Consider the following 24,175-nt stretch of genomic DNA (forward strand, 5'->3'; position numbering starts at 1 on the left):
TTTTCCAGTGTACATAAAAGTTATGTTTAAGTGTGTAAGAACAGCATTATGTCTACAAAAGATACATACTTTTATTTACAAATATTTTATTGCTAAAACATCCTAACCATGATCTGAGGCTTCAGCAAGCTGCCATTATCTTTTTGCTCGTGGAGAGTCTTACCGTCAATTTGTAAAAACGCAGCACCTGTGAAGCGCAGTAAAGCAAAGCACAATAGAAGGAGGCCAGCCTGTACTGGAGGTCCACAGTCATGCTAGGGAACCCTACTTGGTTCACACGGCCTCCCGCAGATAAGCCAGTACCCTCCTCGACACCTCCGCACAACACAGAGAACTTACGTCGGTGATTCTGCAGAGGGCCCTGATGGCTGGGCCTCGGTACACGTCTTCCTTTCCTGTCATGTCCTTGGTCAGACTAAGAAAGATCAAATTAGTTACCGTGAGATCAAACAGAGTCAAGTCCTGCCCTGTTCCACTTGCCCCATAATTATCTCAACACAGCTACTGATTCAACAAATACGTACTGAATATCTTCTTTAGGTAAGTACTAAAATCACTGGGTACACTTCTAAATATTAAGAATACAGCAGTTCGCAAAACAAAGTGTTTGCCTTCATGAAGCTTATGTTCTAGTGATAAGAGAGGTGATAATCCCATGAATCATACCTTGGATACTGACAGTCGGCATAAAAAAATAAAGATGATGGTACACAGAGTCCCAGGCCAAACTCTCCCCAAACCCTAAAAACCCATCAGATGAGACACAACTCTTTAAAAGGAACTGACTGAAATGATGGACTACCACTGAGGTGTCTCTCACAGCCATGGCTTTCTAAAATAACAGCCGTCAATGACTTTAGACCACAGGTGGCCAACACAAGGCCCGCGGCTGAATCCGGCCCTCCGCCTTGTTTTATCCAGCCTGGCACCTTGTTTCTACCTGGTGGCAACGCTGAGCTGTCGCTTAACTGTTAAGGAGTAGTTACATTTATACAGACCTAAAATTATATTCAGCCCTTTGAAGGCAACTGCGAGGGCGATGTGTCCCCTGGTAAAAATGAGTTTGACACCCCTGCTTTAGATCTGCCTGCTGAGTTTCAAAAACAGGCAGAGGGGTGTGAGCTACTACATTCCCTGTCCAAACTTTAAAGAGATGTCTAGCCTTCGGGTGATTCACCCTCTGACCCTCCCTCCCCTCCTCCTTGCATGCTAACACCAGCCCCAGCGTGACGCCCACCTGCTCCCTGGCTCTGCGCCCCCTCCTGTCACCAAAACGGCCGCAGCTCCAAGTCACTCCATCAGGACACCAAGAGCAAGCTGTGAATAACTGTCAGGGCTTCTTTCTTTCTTTCATTCTTTCATTACAGAAGTGTCTCATTCATGCAACAGGCACGCTTTGGAGACATTGGGAAGGGTATGAAATGTCATGCCTGGGCCTGCCCTCGCCTCCCTAACCGGCAGCCCCACTCAACCAGAGAGGACCGAGTGAACAGGTGCTTGTGCTTCGAGGAAGTTTAGAAAGTACATGGAAAACCACAGAGACTTAATAAAATGTGTGCCAGTGAGCCCCCACAGGTTCCTTTTCTGGAACCTTCCTTTTTTACTTAACAACTTGAGAATCTTTGCACACTGGCAGGTTTTTAAAACGTCTTAGACATCTATATATTTTAAAATATTCAAATGTATGTAGTGGTTACAGTCCCACATCCTAGCTGCGGGTCCCATGCTGCATCCTGGGACTCCCCGACTCCACAGGGTTCTATCTGTAACCCGTTACCTCAGTGAGCATGCAGCGGGCCGCCCCGTCCCTGCACTAGGCTGCCTGCTCCTAGAAGCAGACCACGATGGGACTGCTGGATCTCCCACTCAGGAGCCACTGTCACGCCACTTTCGCCATGAAATGAGTGGCAATGTTGTGGAGAATAAATACCATGGTAATAAATTAAGAATAACTGTACCACAGCTTGGACTACTGCAAACCCTGATTCATGCTCCATTTTAGGGTTGTTTTCCCATGTAATTTTTTTAAAAATTATATAGTCAAATTTATCAATTTTTTCTTTTATCACCTCGAATTTTAGTCATTATTAAACTTTTCCTTATACAAGATTAAAGAGGAATACACTCATGTTTTCTACTAGTACTTGCATGGTTTTACTTTTTAATTTCTATTCCTTATCCATTTAGAGCTTATTCATGTGCATGATGTGAAACGGGGATCTAATTTCATCTCTTTCCGAGGGGCTGCTCAGTTGCCCCAGCGCCAGGCATTAGCAAGCACATGTTTACTCCCGTGCTTAGAGATGCCGCCCTTGTCATAGTCTGAACTTCCACGTGTATCTGGGTCTAACTCCGTACTTCCCATTTGTATCAGAGAATTCCGAAAGATGCAGATCACAGCGCAGAGGTGACACATTCCAAAGTCACGGCACGTTTTGTTCCGTTGTTCTACCTGTCTGCTCACAAGTGAGTGGCCTGCACTGCGCTAACCTCATGGGCCTTAACGTTTACAGACTGCGAGGGCCGGTCCTTCCTCGCCGTCTTCCTTCCCCAGCTATTTCCTAGCACTTCTCACATGCTGGTTGTTCTGCATGACCTTTAATATCCTATTTTCTAACTCCATAGTAGAGCCCATTAGGTTTTTTAAAAAAATCAGGATTGTACTGAATGTATACATTAATTTAGGAGGATCAAAATCTTAAAAATGCTGAATTGACCTGTTCAAAAACAGTGGATTTCTTTGCATTTGTTCAAGTAAACTTTGAGTCTCTCGGGGCTTAAAGAGATTTTACTTTATGTAAGTTTTGTGCATTTACTGTCAAAACCATTCCTGAGTATTGATTTAGTCTTATGTGGGGTTGGAACCGGGTTCTGCGTACTGCTTGTTTAGGTGAAGGCTGCTGCTCGTTTTACATCCTGTGGGAAAACAGCCGTGTCACTGGGTGCCTGAAGAGGAGGAGAGAGGGACTTATACAAAAAACAAGTTTTTGAAGAAATAATGGTTGAAAGACATAACTATGGTTTCAAGAAGCATAGTGAAGCTCAAACAAGACAAACTCAAAAGATTCCATACCCGGATGCATGACAAAACTGCTGGAAACCAAGGGACTTCCGGCAAGATGGAGGAATAGGTGGACGCACGTACCTCCTCGCACAACCAAGATTAGAACAACAATAATTTACAGACAGAATAACACCCAGAACTGACAGAGGATTTATCTGAATGGAAGTCGGACAGCCAAGAAGTTGAAGTAGACCCATATATCCAGACAGGTAGGAGAAGATGAGCCCAGCGGGCGCGGGGCTGGTGCGGGTCGGCGGCGCATGGAGGTTGGGGAAAGTTTGGTGCAAAATCGGCGCGACAGCCACCCGGGGCGCAAGAACGCAGCGGTGACCCCTGAGTACCCAAGCTGCGGCTGGCAGACCCAGTGATGCAGCGATTGTGGACCAGGGCAGAACTCGAGCGGAGGATCCCAGAGAAGGGTCTGAGCCCAGGAGAATGGAACTACCGCCATTGTTCCCTCCCGTCCCAGCTCCCGCTCCCGCCCCCACCCCCACATATAACGTCACAATCTAGTGACTGGGGTGCCAAGCCCCAGTGAACACCTAAGGCTCCACCCCCCACTGTAACAAGAGCGACCAGACCAAGGGAAAAAAAAGGAGAGACAGGGAAAGATATGTTTCCAACAGAACAGATCAGTCCCCCAGGACTCATCCTTTTGAGCGACCAAGAAATAGCCAATCTATCAGATGCACAGTTCAAAACACTGGTGATCAGAAAGCTCACGGAACTGATTGATTTTGAGCACAATTTAGATGAAAGGAGGCAGGTTACCATAAAAGAGATGCAGGAAGATACACGGAGGAGAGCCAATAGTGAAAGGAAGGAATCTGAGTCTCAAAACAATACAGTGGACCAGAAGGAAGATAGAATCAACCAAGCAGGAAAGCATGATGAAATAAGAATTCAAAAAATCGAGGAAAAGCTTAAGAGCATCCAGGACACCTTTAAACATTCCAACATCCGAATTATAGGGGTACCAGAATGGGAAGGGGAAAAGCAACAGATTGAGCACGTATTTGAACAAATAATAAAGGAGAACTTCCCCAATCTCGCAAAGGGAACAGTCTTCCAAGAAATCCAAGAAGCTCAGAGAGCCTCAAAGAAGTTGGACCCAAGAAGAAACACACCAAGGCACATCATAATTACATTAGCCAAGGTAAAAACGAAGGAGAGAATCCTAGAAGCGGCAAGAGATAAGGGAACAGTAACCTACAAAGGAGTTACCATCAGACTGTCAGCTGATTTCTCCAAAGAGACCTTACAGGCAAGAAGGGGCTGGAAAGAAATATTCCAAGTCACGAAAGACAAGGACCTACATCCCAGATTGCTCTATCCAGCAAAGCTCTCATTTAGAATGGAAGCGCAGATAAAGTGCTTTTCAGATAAGGTCAAATTAAAGGAGTTCATCATCACCAAGCCCTTATTTTATGAAATGCTAAAGAGACTTATCTAAGAAAAGAAGATAAAGAAAAGACATGTATAGTAAAAGGACAGCAAACTCACAATTATTAACAACCACACCTAAAGCAAAACCAAAAGAAACTTAGTAAACAACTAGAACAGGAACAGAACCACAGAAATGGAGGGCACATGGAGGGTTAGCAGCAGGGGGGTGGGAGGAGGAGAGAGGGGGAAAAGGTATAGAGAATAAGTAGCATAGAAAGTAGGTTGAAAATAGATAGGGGGAGGGCAAGAATAGTATGTGAAATGTAGAAGCTAAAGAACTCATAAGTATGACACATGGACATGAACTAAAGGGGGAAACGTGGATGGGAGAGGGGGTACAGGGTGGAGGGGAGAGAAGGGGGGAAATGGGACAACTCTAATAGCATAATCAATAAAATATATTTAAAAAATGTAAAAAAAAACTGCTGGAAACCAAAAATTAAGGAAAACTCTTGAAAGCAGTTAGAGAAAAATAACACGTCCCATAAAGGAGAACTTCAGTTGAAAATACTGTGGATTTCTTACCAGGAAACACGGATGGCAGAAGACAATGAATGGAACACCATCATTAAAACACTAAAACAAAAGAGACTGACAACCCAGGATCCCATATCCACTAAAATACCTCCCACAAGTAAAAATGAAATGAAGACCTCCTCAGGTGAAGGTAAACTAAGAGTATTTGTCACCATTAAATATTAAACGGGGTATTTCTAAGGAAGTATTAAATCAAGTATTTCGGGCTGAAGGGAGATGATACTAGAATGATCACTAGGGCGGCCACCACAACATTTTTATGGGACTGAAAGAAAACAGACGGACCCACCAGCCCAGGATTCTGTGCCCAGCAAAAACAGGAGGCTATTTTACTTTTCTCTTTGTTCTCAGTTCGGATTATTTCACTGAATTATCTTCCAGCTCACTGACCCTTTCCTCTGACAGACATTCTGCTATTGAGGCTACCCAATGAATTTTCACCATATTTTACATATTGTACTTTGTCATTTCTAAAATTTTCATTTTTTTTAACATATAGCTCTTTGCTAAAAATTTCTTTCATTTCAATAGTGTTCACCTTTATGGAGCAGGGATGCATTCAATGCTTTAAAGTCTTTATCCCAAAAATCTAGGCAATTTGGCGGTTGGCACCTATTGATGATCTTTCCCCTTGAGAATGGGTCAGACTTTCCTGGCTGACTTAGCACCGGATTGTATCTAGACATTTTTAATACTGTCATGAGACTCCGGGTCCTGTTAAAAGCCTCTGAGGATGCTGACTGTTTCAGCAAGCATTCTGTCCTGCCAGCTTCAGATCACAAGTTCTGACTGGCTTTCTGTGCATGTCACTGCTCCCACGCTGTTTCTCAAAGTCCCCTTCCCCCGGTCCTTCTGGTCTGAAACATGGGACTCGCTCGGTTTTAGCTCTTTGTGCAATCGCACAATCCTGTGCGAGTGGGTCCTCAAGATGTAAAAGGAGACAAAAAGACAATGTGGGCTTCCCCCCACCCTTCACACGAAGGGGCCCCTTTTCATGGGGACGGGTTTCACCCCAGGAGTTTTAGGTGTCTGCAACACTAGTCACACCACAGTCAAGTTGTTTCACAACTGAGGCTGGCCTCGGGGCAGGACTGGAATAAACAGAGAAAGAGTAGAACACACCAGGATCCTCCCCCACACTCTCCAGCTCACAGAGCCCTTTTCTTTAACCTGGTGCTCCAGCCAGAGACGGGCTTCTCTCCGAGTCTCTGTTCGGCCTGTCCTTGGGTCAGAGCCATGCAATGCACGGTTACCACATCAGGAGTCATTAATTACCGCTTCCTCTCCCCACTTCACCTGCTATTATTACTGTGTTGACTTTTCAGAGGCCCAAGGTGGTTGCTTTTCCACTTGTTTCGGAGGATTTATTGTGGTCACTGGGAGAGTTAGCCTGCAGTGGCCTTACTCAATCTCAGCTAGAATTAAGAAATCCTGGGCTTTCCCTCTTATTCATTGTTACTCACTCCATTAATCCTTGGAGAAGGGAGTTTTTGAGTCTAGGCATCACATTCATCATCATTCCTCAAAAGTCTTCCACAATTTCATTTTAAAGGAGAAAACAGTTATTAATCCAAATACATCAGGGCAGTCTCCTCGTCAACTGGGCAGGAGAGGGGATGGCAGCAGGACACAGGAAGGCTCTCGAAGCCCACTGTGACGGTTAACTTCACGTCTTGTCTTGGCTGGGGTCAGGGATGCCCAGAAAGCTGGTAAAACAGTTTCAGGGTGTGTTCCTAAGGCTGCTTCCAGAAGAGGTTGGCATTTGAATCAGAACCAGTAAAGAAGACTGCCCTCACCGATGCCACTGGGCATCCTCCCATCCACTGAGGGCCTGAACAGAACAACAAGAGAAGGAGAGAATTTGCTTTCTGCTTAAGCTGGGACACCCTATTCTCCTGCCCTCACGCATCTGCATTCCTGGTTCTCAGGCCTTCGGGTCTGAGCAGGACTACCCCACTGGCTTTCCTGGGCCTCCCGCTCGCAGAGAGCAGGTCGTGGGACTTAGCCTCCATAATTATGTGAGCCAATCCTTCCTAATAAATCCATCTCCCTATCTCCACCCCCCCCCCATCTCCATATAGCTATAGATATACAGAGCCACATATCTGTTGGCAGTGAGACTGGTGCCGGGTATCAGACCACAGCACAGCAACCTCGGTACCTGAGTTCTGGCTAAGGAAGAATTCAGAGCCAAGACTCAAACCGTAAGAGGAAGTTTATTTAGAAAGTCACACAGGTAGAAGAAATGAATGGTAGAAGAAATGGGTTCAGGAAGCAAGTTACACAGGCAGAAGTAGCAGCCCTTGGAGCTTAGGAGAAAGAAGGGTAGCAGTGAAGTGCATGGTGGGGGGAAGAGCAGGGAGACTGAAAAGACTCAGGCTGGGTCCCCCATCCTTAGGGCTTTTAAGGGTGGGGATTGGGGGGAGGTCCCAGGGGAGGACATGAATAGAATATTCATCAACTTTCCAGATGTGCCCTTTCAGGGTCATGGTCTCCACTGATTGGCGGGCACCAGGGCAAGGGGTCATTAGTCATTGCAGCTGGTCCCGAAGGCAGCCGTGGTGTCCCTTGTCTGGTTTTGTTGCTTTTCTGGGCCTGGAGCTGAAGCACAACTGAGCCTAGATATATTTGATTCGGGTGAGAACCTCACTGTCCTGGGAGCTTAATGCTAATTGTTCATTCCCCCTCTGAGGAGGTATAACCCACACGACTAGCAACGTGCCAGGGAGGAAAGGTCAGGGGAGGGTCTGAACTACATGTCCAGCAATAGGAAAGGTCAGGGGGTCTAAATCGAATGACCAGAGACAGTCTAGGGAAGGAAAGGTAACCCTGCGGGTGAGGTCCTTGTTTTTCCAGTTTTGCCCCTTGCTAGGCACATAGGATTTTCAATCCAAGTGACCTTCTGTACCTGGTCCGTGGTCCCCGCTCTGCTCACGTCTAACTGCCTACCACATATGTACAGATATATATATATATCCATGGCTATACGGAAAGAGATTTACAGATATGTGTATATCTATATCCTCTCAGTTCTGTTCTCTGCAGAAATACGTCTAATATGCACACGTTTCTTCACTTCTTCCGATGTGTGACTGCTTTCTTCAGATGGGGGAGAGAGGAACAATCTTTGTTTCTAGCCCTTTGACTGAAGAGAAAAAGTGGATTATCCTTTGCTTACTTCATGCAACAAACTTTTAATGAGTGTCTAATCCACACAGGGACACATTCCAGCGACTGATGACACAAAGTTACACGAGACACGGTCCCTGCTCTCAAGGAGCTAACAGCAGAGAGGGCAGAGAAACACCAACAAATCATTCCTGCACAAACAATGCACTACCTACTGGAACAGAAGTTAAAAACAAAAGTGCTGTAAGAACCACAGGGGAGACAATGATGGACCTGTCGGAACAGGGAAGGCAGCGTGTACAGGGATGTTTTAAGGTACTGAGAAAGGACACACGATAACACTGCAGGCACAGGGAGGCACGTGTACACAGATACAGGGCATCGAACAGAAGGATGAGTTTGGGCAACGGCCACCGCACGGAAACGAAGCCAGGGAATGCCAATACTTAGGTGGCCGGCAGAAAATGAGCAGTGACTTCTGAAAAGGGATAAAACGGAGCACTCAGAGATGGGAGGAAACATAGGACGGACTACCTTCCTGAAAGCCAAGGGTGGCAGAACTTCGGGGAGCGTCTAACCACGTTCAAACAGAGAGGCCAAGTAAAATGTGGACTGAAAATTGGCTTTTGGATTTTGCAGTTAAGAGGTTACCAGAGATGTGTGTGAGAGAAGTTTCACTACAGCGGTGGCCAAATCAAATTATCTCATTTCCTTTATTGCTCTAAGCCGAGTCCTGGCAGTAACCGCTCAGATGTAATATTCAGAGACAGCAGCATCACTCAAGTAGAAAAGCTGTTTTGGGCTTGAATCTCTCTCACCAAGTAAGTGGATGAACATAGCTTCTTAGTTCCCTCAGGAACCTCAAAGTATTATCTTCCCCCTCACATCATCCTCCACATTATCCTTCCCCCAAATCCTCACATTGTCCCCACGACTGACTTCGAACTGCCAGCCAGGTAACGGTTTCTACAACCTCTTTATCTCTTCCTAAATCAGTCTGTGCACTGTTCGTGTGATTTTCTGAGGCTAGGGACGTAACTTATCACATATGGATAGCCAACCCCACCACACCACCATTGCTACCTCTAATGTGAGTGACAGATCACTCTCAGGACTCACTCTAAATTCAAAGCAGTTTTCAGATGCAGACTTTCTCACTGGGTTTGTCTCATCAGACGGGAGTAAAGTACTATGGTCAAACTGTTAATATACTTGGCCATCCTTAACTAACTAAATCTCTTCATGTTTTCAGGTCTTTAAAAAACTGAGTTGGTACCTTATGAACAGCTTAAGTGTTCAGTTAGAGGACTTTTAGCAATTGTGATCACTCATGGAACCTCCATTCAAAATAAAAGACTGAAGGTTTCCATCATCTCAAAGTTCTCTCCTGCCTACTCCCAGGCAATCCCCCAGCCCAGTATACTTCTGGTTTCTATCACCATAGCTGAGTGGTGGCTGGTCTTAAAACTGCATAAAGAGAATCACCTGTTTTTTTCTGTTTCAACATAATGTTTTAGGAATGTATTCATGTTGTTGCCTGAAACAGCAATTTTTCCTTTTTATTGCTGAAGAGCAGTCTATGGTATTAATATACGTCAATTTGTTTAGCCATTCACCTGTGGATGAACTTTTGGGTCGTTTCCAGTTTAGGACTGTAACAAAGCTGCTATGAAATCCCTGTAATCCTTTCTGTGGCCATATATTTTTATTTTTCTTGGGTAAATACCTAGCAGTGGAATTACTGGCCACAGAGCAAGTCTATGTTTAACTTGAAGAAACCGACAAACACTTTCTAAGACGAATGTACTATTCTACTACAGATGGAAAAGGGTTCTGTGTAAAGTAACCTCACAGGGTGATCAGGTCATAAATTCCGGACTGGGCAGGTCATGGTGGGCAGCCACACCCCAGGCATATCACTTTTTAATGAAGGGTTTATCTTTGCTTTCAGCAAGCCCTGGCCATTGCTGCTGTGCATCTAGATTAACACACCTTTGATAGAAGCCTAACTACCCTCCAGAGAGCACATAATCTTGTTAACTATCCCATAATCCAATCCCCACCTGTTCTCTCCTGCCTTCACGTAATCAGGCCAAACACATAAAAGAAACTGCAAGACTGTTATTCTCTAGAGCAGTGATTTTCGACCACTGTGCCACGAGAGACACTCTTGGTGTGCTGCTAGAATTTTTAAAACCTGCAACACCTGACTATTTAGTAAAGGGGACTGACCTCTTTTCCCTTAGGTTGTCAAAAAAAAAAAAAAAAAAGACAACAGCCCACACAGTAACTGTCTGGTGTGAATGAATCAAAATTACACCTATATTTTTGTCAGGAAAAAAACCCAGATACTGTTTGGTGCGCTGTGGTTTGGGGTGTTCACGCGTGCTGTGAGAGGAAGTGAGAGGAAGACAGCCAACCGCCACTGCTCCGGAACGTGTGTGGCCGTGCTCCCTGCGCCTGTCGGTCGCTGCGCTCCAGCAGACTTCCAGACACTCTCTGCAGGGCTGAACCTTCTTACATCGACACTGCATCCCCACCTACGATGTGTGCAGAGTTCCGTGTACGGGATATGGAAGCTGGCTTTTTGGTTTGGGTGTAGCCAGGCTTGGTTATTTTAACCATTCCGGTGGGTATGGAGTAATCTCTCAGTGAGGTTTTAACTGGCATTTCCCTGATAACTAGTGATATTAAGTGCACTTTCATGTGCTTACTGGCCATCCCTATATATTTGGTTATGAAGGGCCTGCCTTCAGGTTTTCTAAGAATCTCCTCATTTCTTACCAAGCTAACATAATTATCTATGTATGCAGAATGGTCACCTACTATATCAGTTTTCTCAGCCTCCTCTAGTAAGTGACCACGATTAATGTCTTAGAACAACAAAAATGAGTTGTTTCATAGTTCTGTGGGTTGGCCGTCCAACAGAGAGGCTCAGGAGCTAAAATAAAACCATCGCGTCAGCAGGTCTGAATCCCTCTCACAGGCAAAGCTGACTCCCATATATTCACCCCCTCCATCCCCAGGACCCCCCAAATCTCCCAACATGCAAGGATGGGACTGCCACAGGGTAACAGCTCCGATCATTTCTGTTCAAAAAAAGAGAACCGGAGGAAGGGAAGAGTGACTGGTCCCACGCAAATCTGAAATCCAGACCTGCAAACTGGAAAAGGGTTCAAGTCCTGAGCAAAATTCTCTGTGGTTCTCAGCTCCACCCTCTGGGCCTGCACCTCTGCTCTCTCAGCTGCCTTCCTGTGGGTCAAGGGCAGCTCGTTTCCTGCCTGCAGAGTCTGGGGCTCTGACAGCCTGCCTTCACCTCATCCTCTCTGACCCTTTGGGCCCCAACTGGCAGTGCTGCTGCTGGTAGAAGATTCTCAAGAGCCTGTGGGACTTCCATGGATGTACAGAGACTCACTCCAGGAGGCAAGAGGCTCCCCCAGAGATCTTGCCTAGATAATCTGGCCTCTATTTTCAGCTTCTGCTTAGAAACTGAGGGAATCTACGAATCACACCCTTCATCTCTTCAGAGTGTTTTGTGTGAGTGAATACTCTGACCTTTGAATCTTTCTGAGGTTTTAGCAAAATGCTGTAGAGTAACTCCTTTGACTTTTTCTCCAGAGCATGGTTTCTAATTGGATCTCTTGTTTTTAGCATCCTTTCCCGTTTTGGAAGGTTGAAAATTTCCAAAATCAAGAACTCCTGGCCCCTTCCCTCACCTCCTCTTTTTATTTTTAATTTTTAAGGTACAACTGACATACAACATTGTATTAGTTTCAGGTGTACAACATGACAACTGGATTTTTATAAAGAACTCCTGGTTTCTGTTTTATCAGGTCTCTCTTCACTTTATTTCTGTCCTCTCAAATTCTACTCTAAGTCACTCAAAGAAGCCAGGCCACACCTCAACACCCTGTTTGGAAATCTCAGTTAAATGCCCAAATTCGTGGCCACATTAACTGCAGGACACGATTCCACTCAGCTTCCTGTCACTGTATAACAAGGGCCCCTTCTCCTCCAGCTCCCAACATCCTCCTCATTTACTGCGGAGCCCTCCCCGCGGGGCCTTGAAGGCCCATATTTACACTGACAGTCTGTTCGCATGGATCCACGGACTCTCTGAGGTGATAAATGTTTTCTTCCTCCTACTCCTCACTTCTCTCAGTCTAGCAGAGTCATTAACATCCGTATTTCTACAAAAGGTCTGTTCAAGTTAATACAGCTTTTTCTATAATGTTCCTCGAAATTCTTGCAGCAGCTAGCTGCTCACTGCCCAATTCCAAAGCGGCTTCCGCATTTTAGATATTTGTTACAGCAGCACCCACTTCCAGGTCTGAACATCTCTATGAGGTTTTCTTCCCCTAGCTTTGAGATATAATTGACATAGAACACTGGGTAAGCGTAAGGCATATAACATACGGACTTGATAACACTTCTATGCTGCAAATACACTTCTATTAGTTTTCTGTTGCTGCTGTAACAGGTTACCAGAAACTTAAAGGCTTAAGACCATATTCTTTTATTTATCTCATAGTTCTGTGTGTTGCAAGTCCAGCACAGGTCTCACTGGCTTACCGAGGAGTCAGCAGGGCTACATTCCTTTCTGGAAGCTTCAGGGGTGAATCCACTTCCTCGCCTTTCCCACCCAAAACAAAGGTCCTCGGCTCCAGGTCCCCTTCCCCATCTCCAAATCGAGCAGTTCCACGTCTCAGACCCAGCTCCCACCATCACACCTTTTCCCGGACCCTTCCCCCCGCCTCCCTCTGCCACTTTTCGGGACGCTTATCCGTAGAATGGGCCCACCTGGATAACCCAGGCCACTCCCCCCATCTGCTGATCAACAACTTTAATTCCCTTTCGCTGTGTAATGGGACATGCACACAGGTCTTAGGAATCAAGGCGGAGATACGGTGGGGGGGGGGGGAGTGCATTATTCTGCCTACCACATCTACTAATTACTTAAAATGAACTAGAGACCAACCATGATTCTAGGCAGCCTAAGAAGACCCAGGGAAGTATTAACAGCTAAATAAACAAATAACCCTTGTCCATGGCTGACTAGTCTATTTTTAATTTTTCCAATATTGAGCAAAGCTAGCAATCTAAGTGAAGACTTTCTGTTTCTTTCTTGCAGCAGACCCTGTTCACTGGCTAATCCAATGCCTGTTCAACCCCTTCTTCCTTGCCTGCCCCTAATACTTGGGTTATTAAAGCTAAATACTCACTTTCCTTGACTCCAAAGAATAGTCATATAATACAGCCGTGCCAAATGAAATCTAAAAATTGCCTTGGGAGAAGCCATCGCATACGTGATATAAGAGGCAGGTGGTGCTGCCCTCCCTGGCCCCTTCCCGGTACCCCTCCCACTGCCAGTAATCCAGGCCTCCATTCTGCAGTCACGGGAGAATGTCCACATGAATGCAAGAGACACCAGCCCCACCACTGTCAAATGACTGAACCGACGTCAGCTCCTCTGTGTCTACCTTGCTTCGGTGACTACTGACATCTGCCTCTCTCTTATTTTCAGCTGAAAGCTTTGGTAATAGAAACTGCATCAGCACAACAAGCACCCCCCTCCAAAATGTATTTTGTTTTACAAAAACCATATTCAGCCCTGGCTGGTGTAGCTCAGTGGATTGAGCGCGGGCTGGGAACCAAAGTGTCCCAGGTTCGATTCCCAGCCAGGGTACATGCCTGGGTTGCAGGCCACGACCCCCAGCAACCACACATTGATGTCTCTCTCTCTCTCTGCCTCCCTCCCTTCCCTCTCTAAAAATAAATAAATAAAATCTTTAAAAAAAAAACCATATTCACTCAGATGAGTTATAATTAAGAAGGCAATTATTTTTTAAATAACATTTGTCGTATATTACAGAACTCTATATACTCATTCTAGGACATTTGAAAATCATCAAAAGTTTAAAGAAAATAAACAACTACAACCCCCAAATATCCAGAAGTAACCTCCTGGTAACTGTCAGGATGGGCAGGGCAGGACAAAACGGCGGCCGAACTACAACCCGGAGAAGACAGCTGACGTCAACCCAGGGAGCCGAAACGGCCGGCTTGGCCAAAATGGGTATCTGCAAGGCAACCGGAGCCCAAACAACCACCAATAATATATTGCCACTTTATTCAAAAGGGACCAATCCCCAGCTCCCACGGAGAGCCAACCCAAAATAAAACCCCGCCCTATTCCCTGTTTGGGCCTGGCTTCCTCAGCCCCACCGTGGACCGGGGAACCTCGCCTGGGTGCCCAAACCCCAATAAAGCTCTATACTGCCTAACTTTGTGGCTGATTGGCATTTATTCCTCAGCAGAGCCTAAGAAAACCTTTCAGTAACGTATCAGTGTATTTCCATCCATCTATTTTCATGTCCATACATAAAATATTTTTAAGTGAGGCTATATTGAATATATAGACAGGTCCAACTTTCATTCAGCACTTTATTAAGGACTTTCCCACATCATTAAAGATGTTTCAAAATTATTTCCAAAAAATAAAAAATCAGATTATGAAATACGATTAATAAAATAATTTTTAACAACGGCAGACATTTAACTTGTTTTATCCTTTTTGCCTGTGTAAACGATGCTGCAATGAACGTCACCATTCGTGAGTCCTTCCGGGCTCTCAGACCAGGTTCGGAGCATTGCTGCGTAGCTGAGGCATCGCTGGGTTGAAGGGGTAAAACCTTTCAAAGGTTCGACAGAAGCTGCCAAACTGCTTTCTAGAAAAACTGAATCAACTTATTATCCTGCCTTCTTTCTACATGCAAACAGCAGTCTCCCTTACATGCACTGACTGCCTTTTGTCTTTTTTGCCAATTTGATGGGTGAAAATATAACTCATTCTCAAGTTAATTTATATTTTCTGGCTACTGGTGGAAACAACTATTTAAGAATATACAGATCCTTTGGTTGTTTCATGAATTATCACTTGGAATTTTTTGAAGTGTAAGAGTTCATTCTATTATTTATATTTTATATTCATATTTTATCTCAGTGTATCACTTTTTAGTTTTATATATTCTTTATAAACATTTAAATTGTGATCATATTTATCAGCATCATCCTTTGTGACTTCTTTCTTTGTGTTACCCGATAGGGATGGTTTTTACATAATGACACCACATTTCAGAAAAGAATGCTTTAAGAGAATATATTCTTTTAAATTCCTACTGGCTTTTTTATAGTCAGACAGGTAAAATTAGTATCAAGAGAACATCAAATATTCCACTGTCCGGGAGGCTTTGTGTGGTATTGGAGACTGTAGCCCAGGGCAAGCAAGGCCTTGAAAGAGGCCTGGAGGTCTCCGGAGCCAGGAATGCTGGAGAGGGACCCGATACTAGCACCCAGGGCTCCCAGGGAGATCAGGCCTCAAGAATGCATTACACCCATGAGGCTTGCTCGGCTCTGTGTAGCCCTGCAGCAGCAAATCAGATATGGAAGTCCAAAAGCAGGAAGAGGGAACTCTTATCTCAGGAAGCACACCTTAACCACCACCCAGCATCAGCACGTCTAACAGACCCTGACCTGAGGCAAATCTCTATGTCCCTTCAGTTGTTATCTATAGATAATCTCTGGTTTCTATAACTATAGCCTTTGGGCATTGATTGTTGAGCTTCAGAGCAAGCTGTACACCACTGCACAACGGATCCCAAAAACAGCTGCTTTGGCGAAGGGCTTGGGGCAGGGCGTTCTCCCACTAGAGGGAATCGCCACCTGCCTCTGGCTGGAACAATAGATTGTGTCCAAGATGATTTATTTCTCATCTGCAGTGGCCAGGATAGGGCATCCCACATTCCATTAAATATATAAGCATCCCACCCTAGGGTTTGAGTGTTCACACACCTGCTTGTGACGATGATCACATCCTCAGAGATGTTAGCCATTTCTTTGATGGTAAGGTAGCACATCCGTCTCAGTATTTGCTGAAATTATTTATAAAAGGCAACAGGTTATTTCTAAGAAAATGGTTTTTTTAAACTGTTTGAAGTGAGGTCCCCAAGTAGATATATTTAGAAAGTTACTCTTAAAAAGATTCTCAAGACCTGGCCGGGTAGCTCGGTTGGTTAGAGCGTCTTTGCAATACGCCAACTCCGCAGGTTTGATCCCCAGTCAGGGCACGTAAAGAAACAACCAATGAGTGCATAACTGAGTGGAACAACGCTTCGATGTTTCTCCCTCTCTCAGATCAATACGTTAAGAAAAAAAGATTCTCATCCACTCAAAAAATCCTTTCAAAAATATCTGGATGAGAAAATATTTAGAATACTACTATTTGCTAAACACAAATAGTTAATCCACTGACACTGGGGAGCATCTAGATGAAAACTCAAGAGTTCAGTTAATTATACGGGTTTTTATGCAGATACCTGAAGTTGGACTCTGACAGTATGAGTCCAAAGACTTATGATTTTCAAAGTGTTAAAGACTTGTCCTGAAAAATGTATTTTTTAAATGTTTTTAAAATATATATGGAGAGATGGGCAGACTCTGCATTTTCCTCAGTTCAACATATACAGATGTATTTCCTTAAAGTATCTGTGGTTGTATAACCAACTCCCATTTTCACTTATCAAGATTTCTAGGTAGATACCTGAATCTAAAATAAGTGTTAAGCTAACAATAATAAAGCGTCGTCTACTCTTCCTCCTCACTTGGATCTCTGATTTATTCACACACTAGGAGCATTGGTTCCTCTAGCCTGTCTAGCCTCATTCAAATGTCTTGTAAGTAGTGAAACTCAAATATGTCAGACCCGTCTTCAGAGTCCAGGCTGTAGAAAGAATCTGGTAGAGACTCCTGAGCCCACTGAGAAAAGAGAATAAGGGAGTGAGGATTCTCACAGCAATGAAACGTACACACATACAAATCACCCCTACAAAGAGAAAGCCAGTAACAGGGCAGATACACCTGTATGACACTCCTATGAGAAGGAAAAAGAAAGTAAGAATCAAAATATCAGAGCTGAAGATAATGCCACCCCCTGCAACACACACATCTACCAGAAAGCAGAATAAAATTGAAGACAGAAAAAATTAAAGCCACATTTCAGATACCACCTTGTACCCACCAAAATGATTAAAACTTTAAAAGTGACAATGCAAATGTTGGAAAGGATGGGCTCATAAGTACCAAAATATATTACCTAAACAAGTAACACAGAGATGCTAAATAAAATAGAAATGAAAAGTTAAATATGCGGTCAAGGACAAAATGAAGTGCAGTGCACAGGTGCCAAAAACGGAAAAACAAACAACTCCTACCACAGAAGTACAAGGCCAGGTTCTTACTGGCATAGGATAAAGTACCTAAAGGCTAGGAAGAATGAAACTCTAAAAGGTATATTCTTCAGATGCAGGGAAAATTATTCTGGATAACAACTCAGAAACATAGCAAGGAATGAAGAGTAAAAAGAAAAAAGTGGTAAATAGTAACAAGGCAGTGTGGGTATTGGCAAAAGAATAGACAAATAGATCAATGGGACAAAATGGACCACCCAGAAAGACACATAAATAGAGTTAGCTAATCCTTGACTAAAGAGAAAAGGCCCTACAATGGCGCTGGAACAACTGGACATCCACAGGCAAAAAGACAAATCTAGACAAAGACCTTACACTCTTCACACAAATTAACTCAAAGTGGATCACAGACCTATATGTAAAGTGCAACACTGTAAAACTTTCTTCTAAAAACCAAATGACCATGGGTATGGTGATGACTTCTTTTTATCCTCACTCAAGGACATTTTTCCAATGCTTTTTAGAGGCAGGGTTGGGGTGGGGGGAGAAAGAAAGACAAAAACATCGACTTGAGAGAGAAACACCAACTGGTTGCCTCCCAGACATGCCCAAACCTGGGTTCGAACCCACAATCTAGCCACGTGCTCTGACCAGGAGTCAAACCTGCAACCCTTCGGTGTATGCAACGATGCTCCAACCAACCAAGCCATACCAGCTAGGACATGGTGATGACTCTACACACAGTACCAGAGGCATGGTCATGACAGAAATAATTGATAAGCTAGTCTTTATTAAAATCAGTAACTTCTCTGCAAAGGACAGTGTCAAGAGGATGACAAGACTAGCCATAGATTGGGAGAACATATTTTCAGAACACATATCTGAAAAAGTACTGTTATACAAATATACAAAAAAAAACCTCTTAAAAGTAAAAAATAAAAATAAAAAACCTGATTTAAAATGGTCCAAAAAGCCCTGCTTGGGTAGCTCCACTGGTTACCCAATACATCAAGTCTGAAGGTTCGATCTCCAGTCAGGGCGCATACAAGAAGAAACCAATGAGTGCATAAACAATCAGAACAACAATATATGTTTCTCTCTCTCCCTCACCACCCCGCCATTCTCTAAAATCAATTAAAAATAAATTAAAATTAAAAACGGGGCCAAAGACCTAAACAGAAACTTCACTTAATAAGATACAGAGATGCCTTGGCTGGTATGGCTCAGTCAGTTGGAACATCATCCCATACACCAAAAGGTCGAGGGTTCGATTCCTAGTCAGAGTACATACCTAGGTTGTGGGTTCAATCCCCAGTAGGTGCTTATATGAGAGGCAAAAGATCGACGTTTCTCTCAAATCAATGAACATATTGTTAAAAATAAAAAAGAAGATACACAGATGGCAAGTGAGTATATAAAAAGATTGCCCACATCATATGTCATCAGAGAAAGGTAAATTAAAATGAGACACCACTATACTCCTAATAGAATGGCCAAATCCAGAACACTGACAACACTGAATATTGATGTGGATATGGAACAAGAACTCTCGTTCCTTGTTGGTGGAAATAAAAACAGCACAGTCACTTTGGAAGATGTTTTTGGTGATTTCTTACAAACTAAACATACTATTATGTTACGGTGCAGTCATGCCCCTTTGGTATTTATTTACCCAAAGGAGTTGAAAACTTATGTCCACTCAAAAACCTGCACCAGAATGTTTACAGCAGCTTTATTCGCAACTGCAAAAGCTGGAGGGAACCGAGATGTCCTTTAGTAGGTGAGTGGATAACCTGTGGTCTGTCCAGACAGCAGATTATGACTCAGCACTAGAAATGAATGAGCTATCAAGCCATGAAAAGACATGGAGGAAACTAAAATGCCTATTAATTAGCAAGTGAAAGCAGTTGACTGAAAAGGCTGTATGCTGTGTGAGTCCAACTACATGGCATTCTCGAAAAGGCAAAACTATGGAGACAGTGAAAAAGGATCCATGGTTGCCAGGGATTACGGGGGAGGGGATGGAGTATGAAGGATTTTGAGAGCAGTGAAAATACTCTATATATTTTAATAATGGATGCATGTCATTATACATTTGTCCAAACCCCCAGAACCTACAAACACCAGGACTGAACACCACCATGAACTATGGACTCTGGGTGACTATGCAGTGTCCCTGTAGGTTCATCAATTGTAACCAATGTACCACTTTGGGGGATGCTGACAATGGGGAGGCTGTGCACGGGAGGGGTCTGGGAGTATATGGAAAGTCTCTGCACCTGCCTCTTAGTTTTGCTGTGAACCTACAACTGCTCTTTAAAAAATCCTTTTAAAAAAAGTGGTAAAAGCATAGGTAAATCTGCATGAATAGCAAAAACCAATGTTATGATATATAAATATGTACATTTACATACTCACATATGCATACAGGTAACAAGTATCCTAAGGTCCTCAAATTTCCATGAACAGATAAAAGACAAGACGAATATCTGATTTTGATATATCAAAAATTCATGTTGCAATTTCTAGGCTAACCACTAACAAAACTTTGAAACTATTATCCCACATGCTGCTGCTGCTGCTGCTGCTGCTCTGCTTATTTTATTCAGTCTGTTCCCTGTTTCACTCTGGATAGTTTCTATCCGGCTTCAAATTCACTGATCTTCCCCCCATGCAGTCTTTAATCTTCTATTAACTCCATGCAATGTATTTTTCATGACAGAAAGACAGATAGAGAGATAGTTTCTGTCTCTCTTTTTTTTAATAAATTTCTGGGTCTCCCTGGATGTCTTATTTTGTTCCTCATTCTTATTATGTCTTTCTATACATTGTTAAGCATCTAGACCACATCTATAATAGCTGTTTCAATGTCATTACCAGCTCATCCATCATCTTTATCATTTCTGGGTTTGTGTCTGTTGATCCATTTTTCTCCTGATTATGGATAATTTTTTATTGCATGCAGCACACGGTTGTTACGTGCTGGATTTTTTTTTTTTTACACAGTATTGTATGTATTGTTCACTCTGTCATAAAGTAAAGTTACCTAGGATCAGTTTTTCACCTTTCAGGCTTGCTTTTAAGCGTTTAAAGCTTTAGTCTAAGGTTAACTAACATATACCCATTACGGAGGTGATGCCTTACTGAGAACTATACTAGAAGACGAGGTCTTTCTTTCCATTCTCACAACTATTCTCCGCCTGGTGTTCTGGTGATTCTTTGGCCTCGGCTGGTTTCCTTTTACATATTTCATGGGTCAGTTCTTATCCTAAGATTCAAGGGGAGCTCCAGCAGATGGCTGGAACTATGTCCTGCCTTTCTTTTTCCCCCTCCTCTTCTCCACCACTCCCTCTCCTTCCACCTCCTTCCCCCCTTACTCTGGCCCCTTCAAATTTGAGCATTCTTAGCCTCCCCAAACTCCACGTGTTTTCTCAACTCAGGGAGATAACTACCTCTCTTTCCAGTATGCCTTCTTGACCAAGGCCTGTGAGCTGCCTCTGGGCAATGAGCTGCTGGAATCCCAGGGGCTCACCTTGTTCTTCTTTTTCATCAGATCACAGTCCTGGGATGCCTATTAATCTAATGTCTGAAAGATACTGTGAAATACATTTTGTCTGATTTTCCAGGTATTAATGGTAGAGGGTAAATCTAGCTCCTTTACTCGATCATGGTTGGAAACAGAACAGAAATGTCTTCCCAATATCAAAACATATGATAAAAAAAACCATGCCGTGAATTACCTAGTTACTCCTTTATTATTCATTTCCAACACTAATCCATTGTAATTAAAGAACAGTCTATACAATTTCAATCCTTTGAAACTTGTTGTCTTGCTTAATGACTCAATATAATCAATTTCTGTAAATATCTTTGTGTTCTTCATTTACATTTAATGTAAAATTTAATTTAAAAAATCTGATTTACATTAACATAGATAATAATGATCTATATCTACCACCTATTATATGACTTATGCTCATCCTGCTTGATCTATGTTTCTTTCCCTTTTTTAATCCCTCATTCTGGTTTGTTTTTTTAGCATTCTGATTTTTTTTTGTTTGTTTTGCTTTGTTTTTTTGTATAGCTAGTTTGGAAGAGAAAAACAATAAAGAAAAATCAATGAAACAAAAACTGGTTCTGTTAAGAGATCAGTATAAGTTTATAAGTTTCTAGACAAATCGTCTAGGAATAAAAGAGAGAAGATACAGTTTACCAATAGCAGAATGCAAGAAGAGACATCAGTATAAATCCTACAAACATTAAAAGAATAAGGGAGTACATACCATGAACAATTTTATGCCAACAAAGTTTAGCAACTCAGGACGAAATGGACAAATTTCTTGAAAGACACAAACTACCGACGCTCACTCAGGAAGACAAATATCTGAATAGCACTTTATTTCTTTCCATTTAATGGGTTAACTATCAAAAACCTTCCCACAAAGAAGGTGGCTTCAATAGTGAACTCCTTCAAAACATTTCATGAAAAATTAATGATTCTACAAAACTGTTTCAGAAAGCAGAATAGAAAGAAAACTTCCCAATTCATTTTATAAAGCCAGCATTTTCCAATTACAAAACCCAGACGAAAACATCATAAGAAAAAACTACAAGATCAATGTATTTCATGGCCAGAGACTCAAATCCTTAACCAATATTATTAACAATAGACACCAAAGGTTTTCTATTTTTCAGGAAAATAAATAAATGCATCTCACCATATCAATATTCCAAAAAAAGAAAAGCATTTGACAAAATTCAATATCCATTCATGAGAGAAATCTTTCAGCAAACCAGGAACAGAAAGGAACTTCCTCAACCTGATAAAGGTCACCGATGAACACCTCAGATGAACACCTTAGAGCTAACGACACACTTAACCGTGAAAGACTAAAGACTGGCCCCCTAAAGATCAGGGACAAGCAAGGATGTCCCCGAGACCAGCACTTCTATTCACACTGCATAACAGTGCAAGAAGATAGCAAGGTAAGATAAACAAATAAAAAGCATACAGATTGAAAAGGAAAAAGTAAATTCTCAGGTATCTCCCATAATACTCCCAGAACAAATAATTCAATTGAACAAGATCACAAGACACAGGGCAATATACGAAAATCAATTTAATTTCTACAGGCTACCTACAAACAACAGTAATACAACAGCATAAAAATATTAACTACTTTAGGGTAAGTTTCACAGAATATGGGTAAGACTTGTGTGCTACAAGCTGCAATACTGCTGAGAGAAATTAAAGAGACCTGCATGAAGGGAGATACACACCATGTTCGTGGAGCAGAAAACTCAACAATGACACAATGTTAATTCTCCTCAAATTGATTTTTAGATTCAAGGCAATCCACCACAAAATTTCAACAGGCTTTCTCCGCCTTTTCTAAAAATTAAATTTACTGGGGTGACACTGGTTAATAAGATTATATAGATTTCAAACGTACACTTCCATGAAACATGACCCGTTTGCACCGAAGTCAAATCATCTTCTGTCACCATGTATTTGGCCCCCTGTACCCTTTACTACCCTACTAACCGCCCCGACACACACCCTTCCCTCTTGTAACCACCATACAGTTGTCTGTGTTTATGGGTTTTGTTTGTTTTTGTTTGTTCATTTGTTATTTTCAGTTATAGCCCACATATGAGGGAAATCCTATGACTCTTAACTTCCTGACTGATATATATTTCACTTAGCACAATATTCTCAAGGTCCATCCATATTGGTCCCAAATGGCAGTGTTTCATCCTTTCTCGTGGCTGAGTAGTATTCCACTGTATATAGGGACCACATCTTCTTCAGCCAACCATCTCTCGAAGGACACTGTGGTTGTCTCCATGTCTTGGCCACTGTGACTAATGCTGCAATGAACACAAGGGTGCATATATCTTTGTGAACAAATATTTTCAAATTTCTCAGGGAGATACCCAGAGGAGGGATTATTGGCTCGTAACAGTAACTCTTCTTAATTTTTTGAGGTATTTCCATACCATTTTCAATAGTGGCTGTACATGTTTACCTTCCCACCAGCAAAGGATGAGAGTACCTTTTCCTTCACAACCTCTTCAACTTGTTATCGCTCTTCTTGATTATCGAATCTCTTGTAGTTTTGATTTGCGTTTCCCTAATAGCCAGTGAAGTTGAGCATCTTTTCATATGTATGTCTTCTTTGGGAAAAGTATCTGCTCAGGCTCTCTGCCCATTTTTGAATTGATTGCTTGTTTGTTTCGTGTTGAGTTATATGAGTTCTTTATATATTTTGGATATTAATGCATTGGCAAAGCTTTCATTTGCAAATATCTTCTCCCCTTTGGTTGGTTGTCTTTTTGTCTCACTGGCAGTTTCTTTTGCTGTGTAGCAGCTTTTTAGTTTAATACAATCCCATTCATTTCTTTTTGCTTTTACTTCCCTTGCCCTTGGGGTCAAGTTCATAAAATCTCCTTTAAGACCAAGGTCCATAAGTTTAGTACCTATGCCTTCTTCTATGTAACTAACTGTTTTAGATCTTATATTTAGGTCTCTGATCTATTTAGAGTTAATTTTTGCATATGGAACCAAACTATAGTCCAGTTTCATTCTTCTGCATGTGACTTTCCAATTTCTCCCACACCATGTATTTGAGGAGGCTTTCTTTTCTCCATTGTATGTTTTTGGCTCCTTCATCAAAAATTATTGCCCACCTACATGTGAGTGTTTATTTCTGGGCTCTCAATTCTGTTCCATTGGTCTCTCTGTCTGTTTTTC

At 42.6% G+C, this 24,175-nt stretch overlaps 1 protein-coding gene across 1 annotated transcript in view; it reads right to left on the reverse strand.

Annotated features, from left to right (window-relative positions):
- Window positions 1–24,175, reverse strand: part of COPG2 (COPI coat complex subunit gamma 2) — a 132,519-nt gene that overhangs the window by 95,894 nt on the left and 12,450 nt on the right. Inside the window, exons 5-6 of the mRNA XM_028525344.2 lie at window positions 16,028–16,107; window positions 340–415 (exon numbers count right to left, since the gene is read on the reverse strand). Coding sequence (XP_028381145.1) covers window positions 340–415; window positions 16,028–16,107 — 156 coding nt within the window. The remainder of the gene's footprint in view (window positions 1–339; window positions 416–16,027; window positions 16,108–24,175) is intronic.

Source organism: Phyllostomus discolor, chromosome 10 (genome assembly GCF_004126475.2).
Source record: "Phyllostomus discolor isolate MPI-MPIP mPhyDis1 chromosome 10, mPhyDis1.pri.v3, whole genome shotgun sequence".
Taxonomy (NCBI): Eukaryota; Metazoa; Chordata; class Mammalia; order Chiroptera; family Phyllostomidae; genus Phyllostomus; species Phyllostomus discolor.